Source organism: Phyllostomus hastatus, unplaced genomic scaffold (assembly GCF_019186645.2).
Source record: "Phyllostomus hastatus isolate PE091 unplaced genomic scaffold, TTU_PhHast_1.1 phas_contig_58, whole genome shotgun sequence".
Taxonomy (NCBI): Eukaryota; Metazoa; Chordata; class Mammalia; order Chiroptera; family Phyllostomidae; genus Phyllostomus; species Phyllostomus hastatus.
Window position 1 is genome coordinate 29,192,899 of NW_025333916.1, and position 27,098 is coordinate 29,219,996.

At 35.4% G+C, this 27,098-nt stretch overlaps 1 protein-coding gene and 1 non-coding gene across 4 annotated transcripts in view; one reads left to right on the top strand and one right to left on the bottom strand.

The window, feature by feature from the left end:
* IPO11 (importin 11) overlaps positions 1–27,098 on the bottom strand; it is a 182,372-nt gene that overhangs the window by 34,839 nt on the left and 120,435 nt on the right. The window contains exons 26-28 of one of the 3 annotated variants that reach the window (XM_045847916.1): positions 26,543–26,656; positions 16,473–16,594; positions 6,094–7,049 (exon numbers count right to left, since the gene is read on the bottom strand). In XM_045847916.1, coding sequence (XP_045703872.1) covers positions 7,028–7,049; positions 16,473–16,594; positions 26,543–26,656 — 258 coding nt within the window. In that variant the 3' untranslated portion in view covers positions 6,094–7,027. Of the gene's footprint in view, positions 1–6,093; positions 7,050–16,472; positions 16,595–26,542; positions 26,657–27,098 lie in introns of those variants that run through there. The other 2 variants (XM_045847913.1, XM_045847914.1) reach the window with 2 other exon arrangements.
* On the top strand, positions 2,159–2,265 carry LOC123825069. Its single transcript, XR_006786836.1, has one exon. It is a non-coding gene; the product is annotated as a U6 spliceosomal RNA (small nuclear RNA).

Here is a 27,098-nt window from a genome sequence, read left to right on the forward strand (position 1 = left end):
TGAGCTATGCCAGCCAGGGCTCCCTTGCTTTTTAAAGCAAGAATTTACCTTCGATAACTTCCCCTTACACTTAAAACTTCAAATTTCTAAGCATAGTTTACTCAGCCCTGTTTGACCTGGCTGCTGCCTACCTCTCTCTTATATTTAACTTTTCATACTACTCTCCAGCTATACCAACTTTCTTTTTGACAATTTCTAGCCTTGCAGCTTTAATTGCAGAATTTCGCCTTCTAGTTAAGTCTATTGCCTCAATTTCCTTGGTTAGTTGTATTTAGAGTAAGGAGTATGATCCTAGAATGGAAAAAAAAAACAACAAAACAACTCAGGTTCTCCTTCCCGAGTAGGAAAAAACCCTGTTCTGTTTCTCCCCTACTGTGTTTCTCTCCTGTGAGTCTCCTTACTACCCACACATGCTTTACTTCTGGTCACCGAATGTGCGTGTGTGGGGAGGGGCTCTCTGCAGCAAGCGATTCTGTGACACCAGGGGGATACCCTACAATTTAGCTCATTTCTAACATTACCTGGAGACAGTGTCAGATCCCACGGTTAAGGGCTCAGTCCCACAAGACGGCCCCCCACTACGGTCCACTTCAGATGCCTGTCCCAAGCCCAGGTGTATCACCTGTGCTTCTGACCAACTGGCAAATCAGAGGTTCCAATGACACCCTCCTTGAGTTCAATTATTTTGCTAGAGCGGCTCACAGAACTCAAAGAAACACACTTACCAGCGTATTAAAGGATATTAATGAAGAGCCAGATAAAGATATACATAGGACAAGGTCTGGGAGGATCAGAAGGGCAGACAATTTTGTATTATCTCACAGGTGCCCATTCTAGAAGACCAGAAAACAGTGCTTAAGGAGGCTTTCACAGATGAATAAATATAAGGAGTTTTAAAAGTGAAAATATGAAATTATACTAGAACATAAAAAATTTTGCTCCATGGAATCTCAAACAAAATATTTAAAAAATGTAAACTTAAGTATTAAGGCTAGAATTGAGACTAGGAAATGGATGTTATATAAAAGGTATTAAGCGAGAAGTATTAACATTTTCCAAAGTCAATGATCTAAGAACAGGCAAGAGTTTATTCGCAGGTACTGGAAACTCAAGCGATATGAGAAGACATGGCGGCAGAAGGAAGGTAACATATGCACAAGGTCTCCACACTATTCGGGATCAGAGAACTACTTACTTCCACCAAAACAGAGCGCCCTCCACTGTATCACACTGATGCCGCTGGAGTCGGGAGCAAGGAAACAACGCACACCTGAGCCAGCAGCAGGAATACTGTGCCTTCCTCTCGTCCCTGCTGCTTTGCCCAGGATAATTTCTCTTTTAACCCACACGGCTTCCCACATTAGAAGAGTATAGCCACGAGAGCCTACTAACTTCCAGTAGAGTGATGACTAGGGGTAGAAGGCACTTAAACGAACAACTACTATGCTTGAGCCAGTATAAGACTGAAAAAATGGGCCCATCACCAAAGCAGATGCATCTCTCTCCCTACTTGCCTAAGGGATCTTCAGTAAGTCCAAGCAATAAGAGAAAAAAATACATGTTAAGTTTTAATGAGAAACAAAATGGGTTTTATCAGGAGAAAAAAAATTGAGTTCCTACTTAGAGAGGGAGGGTAGAAATAAAATCGAAGCACTAAATGGAGCAGCCTTTTATTCAGTTTCCCATACTCCGTTCTCCTCCCCCTCAGTCCAATGCAGCAGGTTTTCCAGTGTTTGGCTCAGTAACAGGAGACCAGTAAAGGAGTGGGATCCTTAGAACAAGGAAGAACAATAAGCCCAACAGAACATGAGGAAGCGCATGTAGGAACAACTTTGTAGGAAAGCCCTACTTTAATGCTTGTGGGTCCTGTAGAAGGTTCTCTAGGTTTTCTTCTACCCTTTTTACACCCCTCAAAAATAAATATAACAAATTTTACTGTTGGTGTTGTGATGCAAGTAAGATAATCAATTAAATAAGGCCCTAATTACATGTGGTTCCCCCTCCACCTTAAAGCTTAAGCACTTGGGTGCTTATATACCTCCTAAATTCAAGAAATGTCCACATATATGTTTTATTTGAATGTTCTATTTCTTGACCTGAGCGGTGGCTACACAGGTGTATCTACTGTACCTGGTTTATACATCAATAAAAGTTTTCTGTGCTCACTTCGGCAGCACGTATACTAAAATTGAAACAATACAGAGAAGACTGGCATGGCCCCTGTGCAAGGATGACACGCAAATTCGTCAAGTGTTCCATATTTTTTGGCTAAGTGGCTTGAGCACCAGCTTGCAAACGCAAGGTTCACCAGTTCGATCCCCTGTTAGGGCATATGCCTGGGTTGCAGGCCAGGTCCCCAGTAAGGGGCATGGGAGAGGCAACTACACACTGATGTTTCTATTCCTCTCTTTCTCCTTCCCTTATACCTTCCCTAAAAATAAACAAAATCTTACAAAAATAATAAAAGTTTTTAAAAACTATTGTATGTGGTCAAATGGTAAATATCATGTATTAATATTAGTGTAGCTAATATCTGAACAAATTCTACTACTAGTTGAAGGATCTCTACAAACAAAGTATTTAAGGCAATAGGATAGAAGGGAATAAAAACCTGTCCAACTGTTGCTGACTCAAGACACAGGTGGCCATGAAGCAAAGTAAATGAACAAAGTAACCTGGAACTTTATGTATGAGGAATCAAGGACTCACTAAGAATGAGAAGTTGATGGAAAACAAAGAGGTATCCAGAGATCCTCCTTCCTTATTTACTTCTGAGCTTTGCACAATTCCCTCCCTCTTTGACCATGTCCCCCCGCTTTCCTCCCCCCGCACCAGTACTTTGCCTCCAGCTATCAAAACACTGCCAATTCCTCCCTTTGAGAAGATTACAAGACACCTCCGATGGCCCTTACCCTGCAGTTCCACTCCATCACCTGGAACTTCCTGTTTCCTGCTCATTCCTGTTGGAGTTTCTGTCCCACATCACTGAAGCCCTCACTGCCAACCTGACACCGAATGTCCCCAGTTATCCCAGAAATGAGAGGCATGTGCCTGAAATTCCATGTTGGAATTCTGAGTGCATTTCTAAGCTATAATATTATAAATAAATGGTAGTTGAGTTCTATACTCATTTGTTAAGGATGGCGATGGGGGGAGGAATGGGGACAAATGATATTTTGGGGGTATACCCTGGAACCTTAAACAACTTCTTATAAAATTCAGTGGAAAAAATGGAAATGTATTTAAAAACGATTCCTCTAAAACACAATCATATTAACTTAGAGCCCACCTGTTTTTCGGTGCTCTAATCAAGAACCTCTAGGAAATGGTAAAGAAATACAAAAACCTGAAGAGTAAACTTCTTTATATAATTTGGTGTTGACTATTTTATTCAAGGCAGTGCTGCTTAAAAGTTTGAAAAATTAAAATACAGAAATAATAGCGAAAAACTTCTATGGACAGATCACTTCAAATCAATTTTACCTTAAGTTTTTAAAAACTGCAAATATCAAACAACAGTGAAATGTGAGCTGGCTAACATTAATAAAAGAAATGACTACTGACAGAAACTGGAATGAACACTTAATGAGTACCACTGTGTACAACTATAGTTCTATACAGAAACTGATGTTAATAAGATTAGAATTTTCTAGTTGAGTCTAAATCAATTAGAAATTATATATAAAAACAAAAAAATTGTTAGAATTTCTAAATTATCTTCTTTAAACTGGGTGAGGATTATTTTTAAGAGCTAGATAAATATTTTGTTACACAGGTTTTTCTTAACTTCAAATAGTCACCTATGCTACTCCTAATCATCTTTAAAAAGATGTGACTTAGGTGGTAGGGAAGGGGGACATGGAGTTTTCAGCTTGTACTTTAATTAGTCCTGTATTGTTTGAATTCTTTTTTTCTAATGAAATATGTACTTTTAGTAAATAAAGAAAAAAACCTAATAGAAACTTGTGAAGGTTTGGGCAGACACAACAAAAAAGTGTATTATTAAAAATATTTTTCAAGGTGAAACAAACACCACATATTCTTCCATAATAAAACAAGTAATTGTTTTATAAGAACAAATTGTTTAATAAGAACAAATTCCTTAGAAATATATTCAGGTTTTCTGCTAAAATCACAATCAAGGACATACATAGCTTTAAGCTAGTTGGGAAAAAGCAGAACACTGAAAACTCTTGGGAAGAAAGAGCTGCAGCTTTAACTTCTCTGCAATTTCTAGTGTACCCAGAACCACTACACCAAGCTCCTTCATGCTCTGTTCTCAAGTACCTTACAGCAGTGGTTCTCAAAGCATGGTGCCCAGACCAGCAGCTTCAGCAAACTTGTTAAAATGCAAATTCACAGGCCCCATTCCGGACCTACTGAATCCAGAATTCTGCAACGAGTGGGGACAGAATCTGTGTTTTATCAAGGCTTCCAGGTGACTGTGAGTTTGAGAAGCACTGTATGTTTACTGGAGAACACAGCACCTTCATATAATTATTTCAGTTTCATAATACAAACCAGGTAATTATCACATGATTTAAACACTCCCGGATTGTTCCAGACTAATTTCATAGGGACAGTATTACCTTTTAATGATAAAAAAAAATTGGGAGGGAATAAAAGAATAGCACAAACATAAACCACATAACGCAGAGAGGAAATTTAACACATATTTGTAGTTCAGGCCACTATTAGCAGATCAAGAAAGGGTGCTTGCTATACCTAATATTATGAAGAGTGATATACAAGTATAAATTTATGTTAATAGAGAAAAACATTACATCATCTCCATTACTTCGATTGCCATCTATCTGTATTAAAGACTGTCAATAGAGGCTACTATCATATCCTAGGGGCTCTTTCACCTTATTTTTCCTCACTTAGCTGTATCTCAAACTCATGGTCCAAAATGGTTATTGTTACTGTTAAGACTGTATCATATAATTTCAGAGTACTGGACAGATGAAAGGTTAAAGTTCACCTTTACCAGCTAGCTCTTGCTCATCTTCTGCTTGCTGGATATTTCCACTTGGAGATCTGATGTGAATCTCAAATTCAATATATCTGAAATTGAACTCATTCTGCCCCCCACTCTTATCTCCCCACTGCTTTTGCTTCCTTTGCTCAGGGAATGCAGCAGAGAGCTGCCTAAGTGAAAATCTAACATTTTTTATTTTTCCCTCACCTGCCACCCCTCAGCCAATTGCCACATCAGTTCATCCCACTTCCAAAGTAGCTCTAGAATCCATCCTCTCTGCCCTGAATTGGGTAGGATTCAGATTCCTACCCAATTAATCATCCTCTATTCATGTTGCTCCTTTTAGAAAGCGTGCACTTACTAAAAAATAAATTCACTGTGTCACTCCATTGCTTAAAATCCTTCCGTGGCTCCCTGCTGCCTTAGGGGAAAAGCATAAAATTACACCATCCTTCATCATGGGATACCTCTCTAGCTGCACATCTCATGTCACCACTCACAACTCCAGTTGTACCGGAGTTTAGTTCTTGAAAAGCAGTACTATTTCTTCCTTCAACCCTTCTGATAAGATGTTACCTCTACCTGTTACTCAGCTCTAGTCACTGGGATAATTCCAATTCATCCTTCATGATCCAGTTTTGATGCTGCTTTTCTCATAAAGCCACCTCCCACCTCCACACACGTTATGCCCAATGCACTCCAAGTGCAGTATTTAGAACACTGCACAGTAACCATGTGTTCCCGCTCTACCAAGACCAGGAACAGTGTCTATGTTATTCACAATTATAATCCTATCACCTACACAGCGGTATAGCATGAAATTAAGAACATGGGCTCTGTAAGCAGACCTAAGGAGTGTCACAAGTGTAAGAATGTGGGAGTTTCTCAAACTCCCTCTGCCTATGTTTCCTTACCTGTAAAATATAGATAGTGCTACCTGACAAGGCTTTTTAATGATTAAATGTGATATCTAAAGTATTTAGCATAGTGTTTGGTACGCAGAAATGTTAGCTATTATTATTACTTCCATATCTATCAAAGGAAATATCTGCTGAATAAATACAGTATTCACAAGTTATTAAAAACATTATTTATTAATGCTAAGCTCATATAATTCATCATATTTCCAGATAAAGTTTATAATTCTACAAGGAGGCTTCAACATTATTCACGTCCACAGCACTTAAGTTTTCTTACAGCCATTACTGAGTTGAATTATAAAGCAGAATGTTCAAAGAGAATGACCTGTGCATCATTTTCAGGAACAATTTCTTTATGAAGTCGAATCTGCTCCAAACCAGGGCTTTCAAGAGCATTTGGATAAGTGTTACAAATTGAAGCAGTCACATTATACCTCGCCGACTGATAAAAGCTGTAATATTCAAGTCTATTTTCCCCCGAGTTTTCTGGTGTCTTTAGTTTTTGTTTAAACTGAACAACTTTGTAGATCAAAAACATGATCAAAACACAAGCTAAGATAAATAAAGCTAGCAAAATGTCAAAAGCCTCATTTAACCTTTCAACTTCTTGCGTACAAATTAGAGATGTTTTCCCTGACACTGAAGCATCGTCAACTGGTAGAACTCTGTTTTTCTCCAAGTTCAAGTTAACAGAAGAAGTAAGCTGTATTTGCACAGGTAACACTGCAGTAGTCTCTAGTGGATTACCAAAGGTATTCTCTTGAAAAAGTCTACTGGCAGGTGAAGTATGAATTTGTTCCCCGAAAGTAACGCTCTCAGCATTTTCCAAATGTTCCCCAATTGTGGTTACTTTACGCCAGGCCATCATTAACACAGTGGTCTTGTGATGAATATGAAGAGATTTTATAGCCCAAGCTCTGGATATGTTTGTCGAAGATGTACCGCGATCTGTAAAGTTTGTCCGCGTAATGTAATGCAATGCACTGCCAGGCATGGATGGGGGGTTCTGACAATGGATGTTTAGGGTAATGGCTGAAGATGCTAGCCAGTCGCGTGGCCCGACAGTTTGCAGTTACATTCCCAAGGATTAGAATTTGCCTGAAGATGAGTCAATGAAGACAATGGCTTAAGGACCCTTGGATGTAAGTCTGTAAGATTATTAAATGACAGGATTAAGGATCTTCAAAGATGCTCCCATATTTTCAAATGTATCATTAACAATGCTGATTATTCTGTTTAACTTAAGGTATATTACATTCTTCAACAAGGTAAATGTGTCAGAATTTAAATTTTCTAAATTAGTATGACTTAAAATCAAATGTTTAAGATTATTAATTCCACTAAATTCATCCCTGGTAACATTTTTAATTCTCGAATTTTTCAGAAGCAACTATTTCAAGTCAACAAGTCCTTTAAATGCAAAAGACAAGTCCTTTAAATGCAAAAGTCTGTATTGCTTCAATATGGGTATGAGGCACAGACAGTCTTTAAGATTCTTAAGTACTTCAAAAGCTTTTGATGGTACTTTTGTTAAATTATTACCTTCTAGATACAAATAATCCAGGCTTCCAAGATACAGAAAGTCTGCATCTGATATCCTCAAAATTCTACCATTTGATAAATCAAGTACCTGAAGTGCAATTGTATCGACCAATGAACCACTCCCAAGGACAGGCAGGCGATTTCTTTAAAGCTGTTAAGTACTAAACTGAAACTAGATCATTAAACACTCCTCTTGAAACAAAGAATACTGGATTAGACTATAAATATAAATTACGAAGACTGGAAAGCCCCTCAAATATTCCAGGATCCAAGTATTTCATAAAATTATCATTTAGACATAGAAAACAGAGGTGCTTGAAACAAACAAAGGCTTTTGGACACAAATACACAATGCCACTAGTTATCCAACTATAATGCTACCAGGGAATGAAGTCCCAGTAATTCACTTACATTTAGGAGTATATAAGATCAATTATTTCCAGTCAGATACAGAAGATCTGTACCTTCAGGAAGATTCTTAGGAATATTTCAAAGGCCTGAGTTATGGCACTTAATTCATCTCCTAGCGCAGAGCTGATAAACGGATGCACGTCCAAGTATCTTTTTATGGAATAATAATACAAGATTACAGGTATCAAGAAGAAAGAGTCACAGGCAAAGCACAGAAAAATGCCACACACACAAAGCCCTGTTCTTGCTTTTTTCTGCTTATATCAGAAAAGGCTATAGAAAGAGAAGATAAAACTTTAAATCTTCAAAAAGTTCTTACTATGTATCATAAATCATACTAAGATGATAGTGTAAAATAATGAGTTTGGAGTATGTTCTAGACTTATTAACACCTCTATGCCATTAACCCATTGTTTGATAAAATAATAATTCAAATTTAATGAACTGCAAAATAAAATGTTTACTAAGTTCACTGAAAATATTACAATTTACTATAACAAGTGAACAATGATGATGCAGGAATACCAACCAGTCTTTAGATATAGTGCATCCCTTTATTAACTTAAAGTCTAATATCAATTAAATAAAATATAAATTGCAGAACAATTAAACTCTCTTGAAACTAGTTTTTTACAAATCAAATTATTTTTTGTTTCAACTAAAGTTCATATTTAAATCAATAATCTTACCAAGAACAGGAAATTCATATTATTAACACCCGGCTGATTCAAGCAAAGGTTTTCTTTCTAAATCTGAAGAAATTTCTAAACTCCATTTCTTTCTGTGGTACCGCTGACCTCCAGCCCTCCACCTTTTTTTTTCAAAAGTCACTGTTTGCTCAGGAAACACCACTCTTCACATTGGTTCCTCTACAGTCAGTGTGTAAAACAGAGGTTGCCATGGAGACAGGAAACTGAGAGACAGGAAGTAATTTTATCTGTGTTTCAAAAGTATTGTTGAAAGGAAATCTCAGGAACTTATTTTTCAGAATGCAGTTAATTTGAGTTTTCCTAATGCATACCCCTAAATACTGCATAATTTTAAAAATAAGTACTTTTTTGAAAAGAAAAACCCCAAAACCCTAAAAACTTAAAATTTTTAGAATGAACAATTTACATCAACAACAGATAGCTACTGAGTGGAAAAAGTAAGTTGAAATGAAATGTAAATAGAATAATTACTTTTGTGAATTTTTAAATGAGTAAAATATTCAGATTGTTTTGAATACATATTAGAACCTTAAAAGAACAGGTAGCAAAACAGCAAGCAATTTAGAATAGTGAACACAAATGTTACACTATCCTCTATGGTCTTCTTTTTAATTTTTCAAAAAGAAGTCGAGAGTATAAAAAATATTAAATATTACCAATTAGTGCCTTACTACAGGGTGGGACAAAAGTTGGTTTACAGCTTTGAGTATGTGAAACACAGATTATTCTTGTATTATTAATACTTAATTATTATATTATTTTCCACACAAACAATTGTAAACCTACCTTTGCCCCACCATGTGTACTTCAGTAATGTACCTTAGGGTGTACAATGATACCAGGTGTACACCAAACTACTGACGGAGGCTACCTTTTGGCAAGAAAAGTTGAGAAGAGTAAAAGAGTCCCTTTAATGACATTTTACTATATATACATGTGAATTAGTTTTAAGTCTTTTGGTTCACAGGCCCGTGCTCAATCCACTCAGCCACACCAGTTAGGGCTTAGTTTTAAGTCTTTTAATGTAAATGCATATAATATAATATTTCAAGGTAAGGATTTAAAGAATTGATAATAAATTATTTTTTTTACTGTGAAATATCTTTTTATTTTAATTGTTGTTCAAATATAGTTTTCTTTTATTCCCATCCCAGCCCTCCCCACCTCCCTCCCATTTCCACCCCCCCTAGTTTTTGTCCATGTGTCCTTTATACTTGTTCTTGTAAACCCTTCCCCTTTCCCCCTGAAATTCCCTCCCCTCTCCCCTCTGGTCACTGTCAGCCTATTCTCTATTTCAGTGTCTTTGGTTATATTTTCCTTGTTTGTTTGTTTTGTTGTTTGGGTTCCTATTAAAGGTGAGATCATATGGTATTTGATTATAAATTATATTGTATATTGTTTAGTCATAATTTTCAAAAAAAAGCTGATTGCTTAGGATTTCTAATTCTGACTTTTATTAACATTACCAATACTCTAACAATACACTTAAAATATCAGTGATAATATAATTGTACATTACAATTTCCTTTCAGTATTAAAGCAGCTTTACTTCACATCAAGGCAATTACTGTAGCCCTGGCTGGTGTGGCTCTGTGGGTTGAGTGCTGGCCTATGAGCCAAAGGGTCATCCGTTCAGTTCCCGGTCAGGGCTAGGTCCCCACTAGGGGGTGTAAGAGAGGCAACCCACTATATCCTGATGTTTCTCTCCCTCTTTCTCCCTCTCTTCCTCTCTCTAAAATTAAATAAAATCTTTAAAAAAAGATAATTACTTCAGATAATAATATGAATTATTTCCATATGAAATACTTTGTGTAATACCAAGCATCATCCTTCTATGATAATAACAAAATTAGAGGTACACACTTAATAAAAGATCTTTATCAAATGATTCATTTCTCACAAATGCCCTTTGTGGGTGGCTATTCTTATTTTTATTTTATGAATACAGAAATACGAAAACAACAAAAAAACAACAAATGACAGAAAAATGACATGAATTAGGTAAAGATGGCACAGGAGCTACGTTCCTCAAGTCCGTTTTGTTTCGTATTTCCAGTAACATACAAAGTGAGATAAAGTATGCCTCATGGGTTTTTCAACTGTTTATCATACAACTGAAGAGTTGTGATGGGGTTCAGGACACACTACCCCCAAACACAGCACCTTGGCATACTGAATACTTTAAGCTAAAAATGTTTAAGAAGATAGCAGAAGTAGGAAGATCTCTCTCTGAGCTTCCCAACTCCCAGCTACATCCCCATACCCTCTTTCCCTTCACCCCTGAAACAGGTTACAAAACCTTCATGGGGGAGGTGCCCTCTCTACAGTGGGAGGAAAAGAGCACACTTATCTCCAAAGACAAAAGGACTCCGAACAGAATACAAACGAAAAGATCCCCAGCTTTACTACACTTATCTCTTACCCTTTGTCCTTGTATCTTTCCCCAACTTTGCATCCACTCTACATCAAACCTAGCATAACAACTCACAGGTTTAACAATTTTTCAGGTCTTCCTTTCCTCGTGAAGGTTCCTGTGTCATGCAAAACATTAAATTTGTATGCTTTTCTCCTATAGACCTTGTCTTCATTAATTTAATTTCCGGACCAAGGTAGGGACTCTAAGTCATCGATTTTCAACCTCTCTCATCTTGCAGCACACATAAATTACTAAAATTCTGTGGCACACCAAAAAATGTATTTTTTGCTGATCTGACAAAAAAAGGGTATAATTTTGATTCGTTCACACCAGATGGCCATTGTGGTGTTTGGCTGTGGTCGTTTTCTTATTTGACAATCTAAGGGAAGACAGGTCAGTGCCCCTGACTAAATCCCAGGTATTGTGTATTTTAATAGTCAGGTATTGTATGTCTCAAATTCTTGCAGCTGCTCTGAGAAAGTGAAGGAAAACCTTTTCTTCCCTTAGAGGTTAACAAAAGTCAGAGATATTATGCATCAAAATCAAAATAAAGTTTAAAGAGAAAAACCTCCAAGGTAATAAAATAGGAACATTAATTAACCTTCTCCATTGTTCCAGAAATATCCAAATCTGATAAAATTATTTATTAGAGCTTAGAAAATTACATCAAGGAAAACTGAGAGAAAAAAATGAAACCCGTATACCATAAAAACTGAAGTAAACTGCAGTAAACTAAAGTGACTATAAAAATAACAAATGCAAATAATACATTTTATGCTCTCAAGTTGATATATAGCAAAATTCCGATATCTAGATAAACAAAGTTTAGCCTTTCTATTAATGCAGGAATGGAATTTAGAAACTCTGCTGTCCTGCTTGCTATGATCACAGCACTACTCAAATTTGACATTAGAACTCAAAAGTTTCCCGGCTTCCCTGTGGTTTGATTAAGTACTGCCATTTGCAGCAATTCACATTACTTAGGGAATTTATAATCTCATGAACTTTAAATCCTATAACATGTTAAGTAAAGTCTTTATATGATCTCCAATTTATAATAATTCTCCACAATCTGAATTCTGACATTTTGGTTTTGCTCTGGAATATAACACATCAAAATGGTTCCTCACATTCCTTTTCTGATTCCTACTAGTTTTCATTAGAACTATTTCTGAACATTGCATTCAGCCTCCTAAATGGGCGCCCTCGATTTTCTTTTCAGGAAATTATCTCATTCACTGATTTATTTTTCTCTCTTTCTTCTTTTATTCTATCTTTGTCTTCAAATATTTGCATGCTTCAAGAATTGACAAAGATCTATTTTCTTTTCCATTCAGAAATTCCATTACAAGTGCGAGAATGCATAAATAAGAGAACAACTGTTTTAGTACCATATTTTAAGTATATACCATCTATATTATTTAGAGATACAGCATCTATGTATAAAACAATTAAGGTGGGTTTACATATAAAGAATGGTTTACAACAGAAGTCACTAATCTTATGGATCTTAAAAGTTATTTATGGACCCAAAAGTCAAAATTTAAAATGGTGTTTACAATTAAAAATAGCCCAGTAACAATAAAAAAAATATCATTTTGGTCAATGTCAGGTGAAATTTTAATGAGAAGCAGTATCTCGATACAGACTGCTATTTGGTTGCAAGAAAAAATAGTAACTATGAAGTGAGGAAATCAGACAACACCTTGACTAGAATCAGCATCATTAACCAGAAGCAGATGGACACCATGTGCTGCCAGATGTTGTATTTCAGAAAAGACATGACAGCACTTATGAAATATTCCAACCTGAATCTAATCATGAGGAAACATCAGAAACACCTCAGTGAGGAACATTTTATTCTGTCGAGACAGAGGGAGTGAGGGATGAATACAGGGAAGAGGTGAGGGAAGGGAGAGAAGGATAGATAGAAAAGGACTGTATTCTTCAAAAATGTTACCCGTTAGGGAAAAAGAAAGGCTCAGGAAATGACATTAAAGAGTGAGAGAGACCACAAAGACACAGCAGTGACATGCCACACCTGACCCTAGACTGAAGTTTAATCTATGCCTTTGGAGGGAAACGCTTTGGAAAACGTTCAAAGGTGTGTATGTAAATAATGTTATTTTCATATAAAAATTAGCTACAGAAACCTTTACTCCCTCTATGTAGAAATATTATGGACCTTAAGAAAGGGAGAAAATTCAAAGTTGGAATTATTACACCTAAGGAAATAGTAAAACAAAAAGAGACAACTGTACTGCGCAATTAAAAAAAAGATTGCACTACATTCAGAAAGTGACCAAGAAGATATAACAAGACCGCATGGAGTAAACAAAAGCAAATTCATGTGTCATTAAGTTGGTAATAATGCATAATACTGTAAAATATCATCAAGCAGATGGTGACATTCCTTAGGACATAGGTAGTTAGGTTAAAACATTTTTTAAATGAATTAATAAACAAGTATACAGATACTCAAAATGTAGTGAATTTAACATGAATGCATGTACAGTGACTCAAGCTTTCAGAACTTTGTATTAAAGTAATTGGATAATAGATGGATGAATGAGGAAGAGAGGAAAAAAGGAATAAAATAAAAACACCTAACTTTATCCAGACAGTTTGATGTTACATATGTCAACTCACTGAATCTTTACAATACCCTCATCAGAAAGACACGATTAGACTCTTGATTTTAAAAACACTAAACTTAGGCACAGAGAAGTTACTTGGCCGCAGTCATTCACAAGTGAATGGCACTGGGATTTGAGTAGGGTTATCAAGTCTACAGTCTTTATCAAATTTCTGAAGTTGTGGCTTAGGGCAAAAGAGTTTAGTAGTTTCCCAAATGGTCATTCTTTACAGCAGTGATTCTAAACTGGACATGGGAGGTTCTACTAAGCACATCTAGTGGGCAGAAACCAGGAGGATGCTGCTAAACACCCTATACCCGAGTAGGACAGTCCCGTAACAAATAATCACCTGGCCCAAGGTCACTAGTACTGTGGTTTAGAAATCCCGCTTTAGAACAGCGTATTTCTGCACTTGAAAATCCATTATGATGAAAGGAGAAGAAAGTAACATTTCCTAATTTAGCCTGATAAGAAAATCATTTCCAACATTATTCTCTAGACCTGCTTACTTCAAGCAAGGAAGAAGTTTTACAGCAAAGTCTAAATGAAACACAGAAACAGGAAAGTACTATTACATGGGAAATTAAGCAGGAAACTGGAGATGTGGAAGGGAGAACACTTTCCCCAAACTTCAACTATGTAATTCTAAGTAGAAGAAAGTCTATAACAGGAAATGATAAAACTGCTGACTTCCATGTCAACACTATCTTCCATTAAATTATGTGAATATAAATCTTTCTAAGTTATGTCATGGACCAATGACTATATGGCAAACTTCTAGAGCAATTCAGATTTTTTTTTGTTTTTCAGATCATTACATTTTCTGTATCTGTCAATGCTTCTTTAGTCAAGTAATTAAGAACATTTTAAAATTAAATCATTACTCTTTAAAATTCTCTATTACATTATTCAAGATTTTCTTGGTACCCATAAAATGACATGAATTCACTACTCCACAGTAGTTTTTTTAATATTTAGTTCATTTTAAAAACAAAATTAAGACCTGATCTTCCTATCACAAAGCTCCCTCTCACAACCTTTAGGTCTGAAATGTCAATGTTTAAGAGAATTTCTAGCCTTATTAACGTCTGCCCCTCAATTTACATAGATTGACATAGCCCCCATCTAAGCATGCCTTAGACTTGTAAAAGCCTTATATTTACCTCGCGGAAGCCAACTATTTCCACAACTAATACATGTAAAATATTTTTGAACTGTACATTTACATAAAATTAAATAATGAAGCAAACAGTATTCTCATAAAAAATGTTTCTTAACCTATATCATTTTTAGTGTACCCTCAATAATCTCTACTTTAACATGCTCTTTAACTTGAATATTTTTCCATTCATTAATTTTTTCAAGAAATGTTTACAGAATGTTGACTACTGCCAAAGACCAGGTTCTTTAGCATTTCATTTTAAAATGCCTGAATAATCCTCAAGTTTTTTTCACTAAGAAAAAGAAAAACAGCAAATAAGTTAAAATATAGGTAGCTTGAATTTGACTTCAAAAATAAGCAAGATGCCACTCAATTTCACAGCGAGGAAATAGGAAACTTTTATGCAAGTCCCCCTGAGAAGCAGCACCACCTGGTATTTAAAAGACCAATCGCTGGCCCTGGCCAGGTGGCTGTTAGTTGGAGCATCGCTTCATACATTAAAAATGGTTGTGGGTTCAATCCCAGATTGGGGTACACGAGGAAGACAGTAAATCAATGTTTCTCTTTCACACTGATGTTTTTCTCTAACATCGATGTCTCTGGCTCTCAAGTCAATAAATGTATCTTTGGATGAGGATTAAAAAAAAAAGAAAGAAAGAACAAGCCCTGGCTTCTAGTTGCTCTGTGACATGCTGCATGCCAGACCCCAGGCAAGTTACTTAATGTTTTTAAGCTATTTATTTGCTCTATAAAAAGAAGATAATTATACCTATACCTCAGGACTGTTTTAAAATTAAATGACATTAAGTGCAAAGCACTTAGCAAAATATAAGTAAGTGCTCAATACTTATTAACTATTGTTATGGTGTGAGGACAAAACTCTCTATGTACTTAATCCAGATTACCGTGACAAAAATAAATAATACATATATTTTTATAAAGGATTCCTGAAGCTAACTGGATTTATTTTATCACTAGGATGCATGTGCTCTAAAAATTCCCTAAGACAAAGATCCAATATATAATCATTATTCTTCCCACAGTGTTAAGTCTTAAGGCCCATCTTTACACCTTTAAAATTCAAAGCTGCAAAAAGGGGGACATATAATGCCAACTCCACAAAGCTAGGCATAAAAGCAAACAAAACATATTCTTACTTTAATTTCCAAATCAAAGCAATCTGTATTTGCTTTACAGAAATGGAAATTTTAACAGTTTGTAAAGTATAATATAATGATTTCATTTTTGTCAGAAGGAAAGAACGTGCAAGCTTCTTTATACATATCCCAAAACAAATAAATATTATGTAAGATACTTTTGAATTACCAGGAGGATAATTCATACAGTGCTATTGACATTGAAAAGATTATATGTTTCATATATTGATATAAAAAGAGGACCTAAAATATGTCTAATAAAATCTGGTTATTATTAAAAAAATGGAAATTCAAACAAGAATCAAATAAATTGGTAAAATGAATATGACCATTGAATTGCAGTGCCCATCACTTCCATCCACATATTTTTAGATCTAGACTAACACTTGCCACATCGTTAACTACTAACAAAATTAGCATAGACACATTAAGCAACACGGCCCAGAAACGCACAGCAATACCGAACGGCCAAAACAGTGCACAAAGCTAGTATTTTGACACTTTGAAGAAACAAATTTTATGAAACTGTTTCCTCACCTATTATCAGATGGTAGAAGAGAAAGCAAAGCCAAAGCTGAAAGTTTTCTTCTTTCAGGCTGGGTAATGTTGTCCATGCGATCAACCCACATTTCAATCATATTTCCCAAGAGCTGGTCCATCTGAAAGAAAGACCGAGAGGCATCTCAAACATCTGAAATAGTATTTACTTGTGCATAAGTACTGTTACAGGCTAAAACCTCGTGCATGGCTGAAGTTCAATTCCAGCAAACCACAGAATTAGAATATAAGAATCGAGGGCAAGCCTTGAGCCAGAAAGAAATAATTTAAGCAAACTAGAATTTGACTCGAAACCATCTTGAGAGCCAAATAATTCTGAGAACTAAATAGACTCGTTCAACTCAGCTAGGCTAAGTAGTCCAGTTGTTTGTTCAAACACCAGTCTAGATGCTGCTGTAAAAATAAGTATTCTGTACATCTGATTAACATTTACAATGAGTTGACTAAATCTAGGGGTGTCCAACCCATGGCCTGCAGGCTGCATGGGCCCAGGATGGCTATGAATGCAGCCCAACACAATAAAACATAATGAAATTGTTTTGTTTTCGTTAGTGTTTGTGTATTTAGTGTGTGGCCAAAGACAACTCTTCTTCCAGTGTGGCCCAGAGACACCAAAAGGCCGTACACCCCTGCAGGTGTGTTGGGCTTCATTCAATCAGCTGCAAGTCTCCAGAGCAAAACTAAGGTTTCCCTGAAATGAAAAAATCCTGGTTCAAGACTATCCACCAACAGATGAATGGAAAAAGAAAGTGTAGTACATATATACAATGGAATACTACTCAGACATCAACAAAAAGAATAAAATCTTGCCATTTGTGACAATATGGATGGACCCCCAGGGGTGTCTGACCCACAGTCTGTAAGCCACATGGGGCCCAGGATGGCTATGAATGTGGCCCAACAGAAAATCATAAATTTACTTAAAACCTTTTTTTTTTTGCCCATCAGTTTTCACTAATATTTATGTGTTTAGTGTGTGGCCCACAACTCCTCTTCTTCCAGTGTGGTCCAGAGATGCCAAAAGGTTGGACACCTCTAGTAGAATCTTATTAAGTGAAAAGTTGGGCTGAGAAAAACAAATATCATTCAATTTTGCTTATTTGTAGAATCTAAAAAACAAAATGTATGAACAAAATGAAACAAACAAACTCATAGATACAAAATGATGGTTGCAGAGCGGCTTGGGGGCCTAGGCAGAAAAGGTAAGTGGATTAAGAAGTACAAACTTCCAGTTAATAGATCAAAGGAATGTAACGTAGAGTACAGGGAATAAAGTCAATAATATTGTCATAACTATGTACAGTGACAGATGGTTACTAGATTTATTGTGGTGGTCACTCTGTAAGGTATATAAATGATAAATCACTATGTTGTACACTTAAAACTAATATTATATATGAACTGTAATAAAAATAAGTTTTTTCAAAAAATACTGCAACATAAAAATCCTGAGTTTCAGCTTGCCCTACAAAATTAAAACTTGCCAGTCCCTACAATCATATGAGCCAATTCCTTAAAATCTCTTGTGTGTATGTATATATACACACAAACACACATCTCTCCTCTCTCTCCACACATACACTTCTTTTTTCTGGAGAACCCTGCCTGACACAGTTAGAATCTATAAAGGACGGCACAACCAAATGTACTGACCTTGTAGACTGAAAGTGAACCAGTGAATCTCAGGATTTACTTATACACTTGCCACTTCTAGCACCCTTTAAAAAAAAATGCATTAGCCCTGGCTGGTGTAGCTCAGTGGATTGAGCGCGGGCTGCGAACCAAAGCATCACAGGTTTGATTCCCAGTCAGGGTAGATGCCTAGGTTGCAGACAACAGCCCCCAGCAACGGCACATTGATGTTTCTCTCTCTCTCTCTTTCTCCCTCCCTCCTCTCTCTAAAAATAAATAAAATCTTAAAAAATTCATTTAAAAAATGCATTCAATACCAAATCTCTACCTTACAGATTTAATAATATAAAATCAATGTAAAGTTCTCACACTTGTCTATTTTTGTGCTGCTTCTTTTTTTCCAAGAAATGCGTCCACACATTTTTAAAATAATAAAATGTCAAGAAAACACTTATTAGTAGTTTAAGAAAATTATTTATACTTGAGTCCCTTAAACTGTGTACTGTGTCATAAGATGCCACTGAACTCACAGACTATTTAAAACTGATATAAATACAGATATATCTATCAGATACTGCAAGAATTACTAGCTCAAGATAGTTCCTAGTTTTAACATTATACTCCTTGCATACAGACAACTGAAGCCATAGTAATATATCTGGTTGAAATAAAGATGCAATCAGTAAAGACAAATATCTCTATCGTCTAATTTTATTTATTAATAAACCTACATTTATTTCCTTTGTTAAAAATACTTATCAGCATTTAACAACAGTGAGTTTTCGAAGTTGATCTCCAGTGCTGAAACTGGAAATCTAAATACCTGTCCATCCTAATTAAACAAGCAATGAGAATACAAGGCAGCGGCAATCTTTTTCTGCGAAGAACCAGACAGTAAATATTTAAGGCTTTGTGGGCCATAAGGTCTCAGTTGCAACTATTCAACACACCAAATCAGTTACAAACAATTTGTAAACAAATGAGCATGAATTTATTTCAATATAAAATTTTACTTAATGCCCTGGCTGCTGTGGCTCAGTGGATTGAGCGCCAGCCTGCAAACTGAAGCATTGCTGGTTCAATTCCCAGCCATGGGCACATGCCTGGGTTGCAGGCCAGGTCCCCAGTCCCCATAGTGGGGTATGTGAGAAGCTACACATTGATGTTTCTCTCCCTCTTTTTCCTCTCCCTTCCCTTTCCTCTACAAATAAATAAATAAAATCTTTAAAAAGTACATAGATACATAAGTAGGGCCAGAGCTAGGGTGGGGCAAACATCCCTGATGATAAACGCATAGTTCCCAGTATTACAGAAACATTTAAAAAAGATCTGGGAGGATTGGGGCTAAATTATCTAGGAGTTTATTTTTATAATATAATCAAAAAGAGATTAAAAATCAACTCTAAGAAAGTAAGAGGCAGGGAGCAAGTGTTCTAGGTAGAGGGAAGAGCCTGTATACCAGGACTCCGAAGCCAGAGGGAGAAAGGTGTTTCCAAGACACTGAAAAATGTCTGGCCCTGGCTGGTGTGGCTCAGTTTGCTGGGAGTCATCCTGCAAAGTGAAAGGACAGTTGTTGGTTTGATTCCTGGTCAGGGCATATGCCTAAGTTGAGGGTGAGTACAAGAGGCAACTGATCCATATTTCTCTCCCTCTTTTTCTCCCCCACTCCCAGCCTCTAAAAAAAAAAAATTGTTACTGAACAGTGAACAGCTGGATCAAGGAGTTCTAAAAGGAGACTAAGGGATGAGGATAAGGAACAATTATGGTAGGCCTGGGTAGGCAAACCTACATTTGGGAGTTTGGACTTAATCCTAAATCTAAAAGAAAGACACTGAAGAGATATGAAACAAGGAAATGAAAATTTCACATGTATACATTAGAAAACTCAACTTGGTTTCTCTAAAGGAAATACTAAGATCACAAAAACAGAAACAGAACAACTATAACAAATGTTAATGACCATTTATAGCAAATCATGAAGCAACAAAAAATTCTACATTATGTTCAGAGAACTACTTTCTAAAATCAAAACATTCCTTAAGCATACAATGAAAAGATGATGGGATTTCTGTAGTTTGATAATGTTTGCCAAAGTCCACCCACGCAAGTGCAGATACAAACTGATATGCTGATACCAATTAAATAACTTTTTACTATAAAAAAAACCCTTTATTTCCAACTGGTTCCAGTACCGTTAGAGCTTTAAAGGGTGCAAATTATAAATACATCTTAGTAGAAGAATAAAGTCATTTTACAGCATTACACTCCTGTAAAGCAGGATAGAAAATGTTTAGGCAAATGATGATCTTTTCTCTCTAAATGTTATTTTCTTTGTCTAACCATAAAACTGCTATTCAAAAAATAAAATGTCATTTTTACATAAGATTTCATGAATCAGTTGGCTCATTGTATGGAAACAAAAAAGTACCTCGATCTCTCTAGAATTTGAAAGATGTATGCAGTCTTTTTTAATTCTCATCCGAGGATATGTTTATTGATTTTTAGAGAGAGAAGAAAGCAGAGAAAGAGAGAGAGAAACACTGATGTGAGATCGATCAGCTGCCTCCTGTACGCACCCTGACCGGGCATTGAACCCACAACCTAGGCATGTCCCCTGATCAGGAATCAAACCTGCAAACTTTTGTTGTCCATACAGGACAATGCTCCAACCAACTGAGCCACCAAGCCAGGGCTATGTATGCAGTTTTAAGTCAAATACTTAGGACTAATTAAGAAAAAAATCCTACAATCTAAGTGACAGGTCTTCAGGAGAGTCACCTTCTTAGGTTGAAAAATTTTTTGAACGTGGAGTAAGTTACCAAAACGTCTCACTCTCCCTGAAATTTATGAGGTCTAAATTAAAGAATACTGCCAGAAAAAATAAGATGACAATGTTTCCAGAAAACAAGGACATACTTAATAGTTGAGTTCAGTCTTAGTTTTGTAGAAAGATGGGTATTTCTCAAATTCAGCTGCAACACTGTACTGAATCTTTATGATCAAGTTATTTATCTTAGAAGCATACTGACATTGTGAAAACAACTCTAGTACTAAACATATACATTTGCTGACTCCTTCTGAACTCCCACTAAAAGGAGAGAAAAGAAATATAAAAAGCAAAGAAATAACCCCACAGGGTTCATGATGAGCAGAAACTACAATAAGTAAGGACAGTGACATGTTTTTAGATGGTGGCAGGAGGATGAAAGAGTGGTAAGTGACTCGGCAGAATAGAAAAGCCTGAAACCAAACTGCCTGGTGGGGGAATAACAGTCTAATGCAAGATGGTTTAGTCACAGAACCCTGTAATGAACAGGCAGCCAAGAAGACAAAGGTGTGGCAAAGATTAAAAAAAAAAAAAAAAAAACTGGCCAAGGGAAAAAAACTGGCTAAGGAACAGTCAGAACCTTCTAGATTCCCTTACCCACTACTGAAGGACTCCAAAGGTACAGTATCTAGAAAAATGAAATCGGAGAGGCTCTTAACTCAAGACACCAAGAACAAAGAAAGGCAAGGTGAGGTACAAACTAAAATGAGATGATTTTGATGAAAGTCTGGCTCCTAATGGCAAAAACACCATCATCCCGAAAGTGCTTTTCCTCATCCTGAGTTCCACAGTTGTTTATTTATACCAAGGAAAAGGCTACTACTCAGAAGAAAATGGAAGACCATGAATAAAAGGGTCTGCAAATACTACTGTCATTTGCCAGTAAGTTTTCCTAGAGCAAAAGCATCACTCTTTAACACCCCAAGGATCTACACTGTAAATTAGACTTATAAGTCTAATCCAAAGACTTCATCGTTCATTCAATATAAACAAATGGCTTTGCAAGATCTGAATAGTAAATACTTAGAGAAAAAACTATCTAATGGTAACTTCTGCAATTAACCCAGGTCCTTTCCTAAAGATATAAAATCACTCAATTAACTGGCTTTCTCTACCACCTCACTACTGTTCACAACTGTTTCCAAGTATTTAGGACAAACAAACTTTGTCCAAAATCCTTGTCTGCTTCAAAGCTACGTGGACTCATTTGCTTAGACCCATTTAATTCCTGCATATGCTTCTGATATTCTTTAAATCTGTACTCAACAGTTAAAAGCAGACATTTGCTTTTAACTCAGTATTTCATTCATTTCATTCCCCTAGGCTCTACACTCAAACATGCTGGCCTGACAATTTTTGTCAAATTCTTCGTGAAAATATTTTCTCTTCACAATGAAAAGTGGAAAAAAGTATTCCATGAAAAGCGTGGTCTAAATACAGTGTCAGAAATACGTCTGAACCAATAATAGCTCTCTCCTCAATCCTTCATAATGCCAATGGACTTGGAGCAGTGCCAGCATCTAACACAGGTCATTATTTCTCTATATTATGATATTTAGCCCAATGGAGGTGGCCTATTTTCGTGTGTTTTTAAAAAATGATGATTATTTGAAATAAGAAAATAATTTCAGAAAATTTCCCCTATGATGACTTTCAAATGCACAGCACCTAAAGAAGTATCCATTAGTTACTCAGTGCTGGGTAAGTAAAGTATATTATTTTGAGTATAAACTTGATGTTAAGTGTAAGACTACACAGAGGCAAATTCCCTTCAGGGGTGTTGAAACATGCGGCATGCAGGCCACATGCAGCCCAGGACGGCTATGAATGTGGCCCAACACAAAATTGTAAATTTACTTAAAACATTATGAGATTTTTTTTGTGATTATGTGTCACAATGTATTTAATGTATGGCTCAAGACAACTCTTCTCCCAGTGTGGCACAGGGATGCCAAAAGGCTGGACACCCCTGCAAGACTAAAAACAAGGAAAGCTGTATTTTCAGATCTCCACTTGTACAAATATACACTTTACCAGGTGACCCACTTCCAGACTTAATTCATGCTGTTACTAACAATTATTTGAGGTAAAGTGACATTAAAAATATTTAAAAATTAAGAGTAAACATAAATTTAAAAATTTAAGGCCTTATTTTTATATAAATAGATATTGTAATCCTACTTATAAAGCTATATAAATGGTAGCACAAATCATTATCATATTAAGCAGGGATACTTGCTTACTATACACAAAAATCAACTTCATTTCTCTTCACTGCCAGTGAACAAATGAAAACTGAAACTCTCAAAACACCATTTACAATAGCATTAAAATCCAGTATAAGTTTCACAAAATACGTGCAAGATGTATATAATGAAAACTACAATATATTGTTGAGAACACTAAAAGAACACCTCAATAAATGTATATCCATGTTTATAGATTAGAAGACTCTATCTCACTAAGATAAAAATTCTCCCTAAATTAATTTATAAAATCAAAATTCCAGCAGGAATTTTCAGACTTTTTTTTGTAGAAGTCAGTGGACCAACTCTAATACTGATGTAGAAACGTAATGGGCTTAGATAGAACAGCCATACCTACTTTAAACAAGAACAAAGGTGGAGGATATATACTATTTCAAGATCTATTATAACTAACCAAGATATTATGATAGCACAACAGTAAACATTCAGATCAATGAGACAAAAAGATGCACATATACAGGGGTGAGCAAAAGTTTGTTTACAGTTGTATGAGAAACAGTTTATTCTTGTATTATTATTTTTTATTGTATTATTTATTTGTTATCATTATTATTTTGTAATCTTACTTATGCTTTATCTTTTAGGTAAAGATGGCTGGCAATTTAACCTACTTTTGCCTACCCTTGTAAACAGTCAGTTTATTTTTCACAAAATGCCAAGGAAAGTCAATGGGGAAAAGATAAGTCTTAGATAAATCATTCTAGAATAACTTATAACATACAAAAACATGTATATGTGTATATATATGTATTTACATATGTATATATGTATGTATGCTATATATACACATAACACACATGGTAACCATTGAACCTTATCTCCCATCATTTACCAAAAAATTAACTAAAATTAAAGCAGTGGCCATAAAAGCTAAAACTATAAAAACTTCCAGAAAACAGGAGAAAACCTTCATGACCTTCAGGTAGAAGGACTTCTTAAGTCAGACACAAAAGTCTGATTTAAAAAACAAATTATGAACCATAAAAAACAAAAAGTGATAAACTAGTAAACTGAAAAACAGCTTCTGGTCTCAAAAATATATATTAATTAAAAAATGAAAACAAAAGCTAAAGATGGGGAAAATATTCCCAATATAAATACCTAACAAAGTCTTAAACCTAGAAAACTATTCTTGTTCTTTAAGGAACTCTTACAACTCAAGAAAAAGACACATAAATTTTAAAAAATGGCAAAAGATTTTAAACACTTCACAGAAAATACATGAATGAGTAGTAAGCACATAAAAAGATGTGGGAAGTCTTTAGTAATCAAGAAAATTCAAAAAGCACTATGAGATTTCCATTAGCAATCCATCAGAATGGTAAGATAAAGACGACTGGTTACCAAGTGTTAGTGTGGCTTAAGGAGCAACTGAAACCGACGCACATGGTAGGACAGAAATACTACAACCACTTTTAAAAAGTCTGGTCACACCAAGCATTGGCAACAATATAGGAAACTGGAACCCTTGAGCACTGTGGGAGGAAATTTTAAATGGTATAGCTGCTGTGGAAAACAGTATGGTGTCTCCTCAAAAAATTAAAAATAGAACCACCACACCATCCTGCAATTCCACTCCTCAATATATACCCAAAAGAACTGAAGGCATAGTCCCAAAGATATATTTGTACATCCATGTTCATATTTATAGCAGCTTTATTAGTAGTAGTAAATGTGGGAGTAACCCAAGTGTCCACTGACTGATGAATGCGTAAGTGAATATGGTATATACAAGGAATATTATTCAGTCTTAATAAGGAAGGAAATTCTGACATACTGCTACTAACATAGGTGAACCTTCAACACATTATGCTAAGCAGTATGTCTGTCACACACACAAAAAGAAACTAACACTGTATAATTGCACTTATCTTGGGTAGTTAATAGTAGTCAAATCAGACAGAAAGTATAATGGTGGCTGCCAGAAGCAGGGGGAGGGGAGAACAGGGAAGTTACTGTTTAATGGGTGGAGAGGTTCAAGTTCTACAACAGGGAGTTACAAAGATGGATAGTGGTGATGACGGTGCAACATTATGAATATATTTAATAACACTGATGTGTATACTTAAAATGGTTAAGAGGGTACATTTCATGTTATATGCATTTTGTAATTTTTTATTATTAAGAAAACAGAAAAATTTTAACACAGTTGATAGCTTTTCTTATTCTTCCCACAGCATGTTGGATATCTCTAACACAGTACTTACAATATTAATTTGAAATTGCCTAAGTAATCCCTCCAAGTCTGTCAAAGCCAGTGTTTGCAGGGTCGAGTGGAGAAAGGCCTGTTGTAGGATAAGTAGGAGGCAGTGGAATGTGGTCTCTGAGATACTGGGCTCTGAAGTTAGGTTGCTAGCATTTGTATACCAACTCTACCATTCACTAGCTATGAAAATGTGGGCAAGTCACTAAAGCTCTCTAACCCTCAGGTTTCTCATGTATGAGATAAACATAGGAATAATCTCATTGTGATGATTCAAAATAACACATGAAATATATATTATTGTTAAATATGTTATTATTAAAATCACTCAACAAATTTTGCTGAACCCAGCTGAATAAACTCTTAACTGTTTAACATTAAATTAAAGTATCATAGTTAAATTTAATAAAGCTAATGAAAAATCTCTATAATCTATTCATCAAAACAAAAGGTGGTTTCCCTAATTAGACTGGCCTAATTCTAGAAAATTATATGCATGCTAGAATTTGTACTTCCTTATTCTAGATTTCCTTGATGTAGAAATAGTTATATTTGTTTCAGCCCACAAACCAAAAAATTTCACAAATTGCCTATATTTTATAAATCTTAACAGACTGACTTAAAACATAAAAACTACATTTTAATATAATGTATATAGTCTCAAGCAACCAACTTACTTAAGAACCTATTCCATACTTATTACAGTGGTTGGTTTCAGTTACAGTATTTTTCAATAAGCCCTGGGGAGAAAGCTAATTTCCCCAGTAATGATAATGGCAACTCACTGCATGGAATTAAGAAGTTAATTAAAGAAATGAAACAAAAACAGTACATGATTGTATGTCTGTTTCATTTAATGTATGACTGCAGCCATACATTCATTTCTATATTCCTATTGGTAAGCAGAATAAAATTGCGTATTTTGAGAAGAAAATACAAGTTTCAATTGTCATTTACAGATTCTTTTTCTTCTCCTAAATCATAGGTACAAAGTTATTAAAGATTTAAAATATAAAAGTTTTTACACAATAAGACTTTTAAGGAATCATTATTTCACCAAATTGTTTCCCATCATTATATGGATGAAGACTTTCTTCAATTTAAATAAATTGATTCTTACCTCCTGATTAAATTTATGTGCCATCTCACTAAGAAGTGAGGAAAAGAAACTAGTGTTTTGCAGCAGGACTCGACCCATTACTCCGAGATATGTTGACATCACTACAGGGTATCTCTGTACAATTAAAATACAGCACATGTAAAATTGTGGTAAGGTACAGTATAAACCATTATAAAAAATCACTGGCATAGTAACGATCAACAGAGATATGAAATAACAATATCCTTCTTCATACTGCTTCTTTAGAATGAACTGTCCATATTACCTGTCTCTCTTAGTAAATATATATGCCATATAAGGTAATATATCTATTTATAGGTATGACAGTATGTGTGTATGTATATATATGTGTGTGTATATATATTATAGAGAACAGAAAAAGGATATTTATCAATCTTGTATTTATATACTTGTATTAACATACATGGTTACATGGATCTATTTAAGTTCTGGACTTAGAACATAACCAGTGTTTTCTTATATTCGGCATGTAATAAAACTAGCACTTTTTTTTTTTTTGCCATTCCTCTGCTTCAAATCTTTGTGTGTGAATACA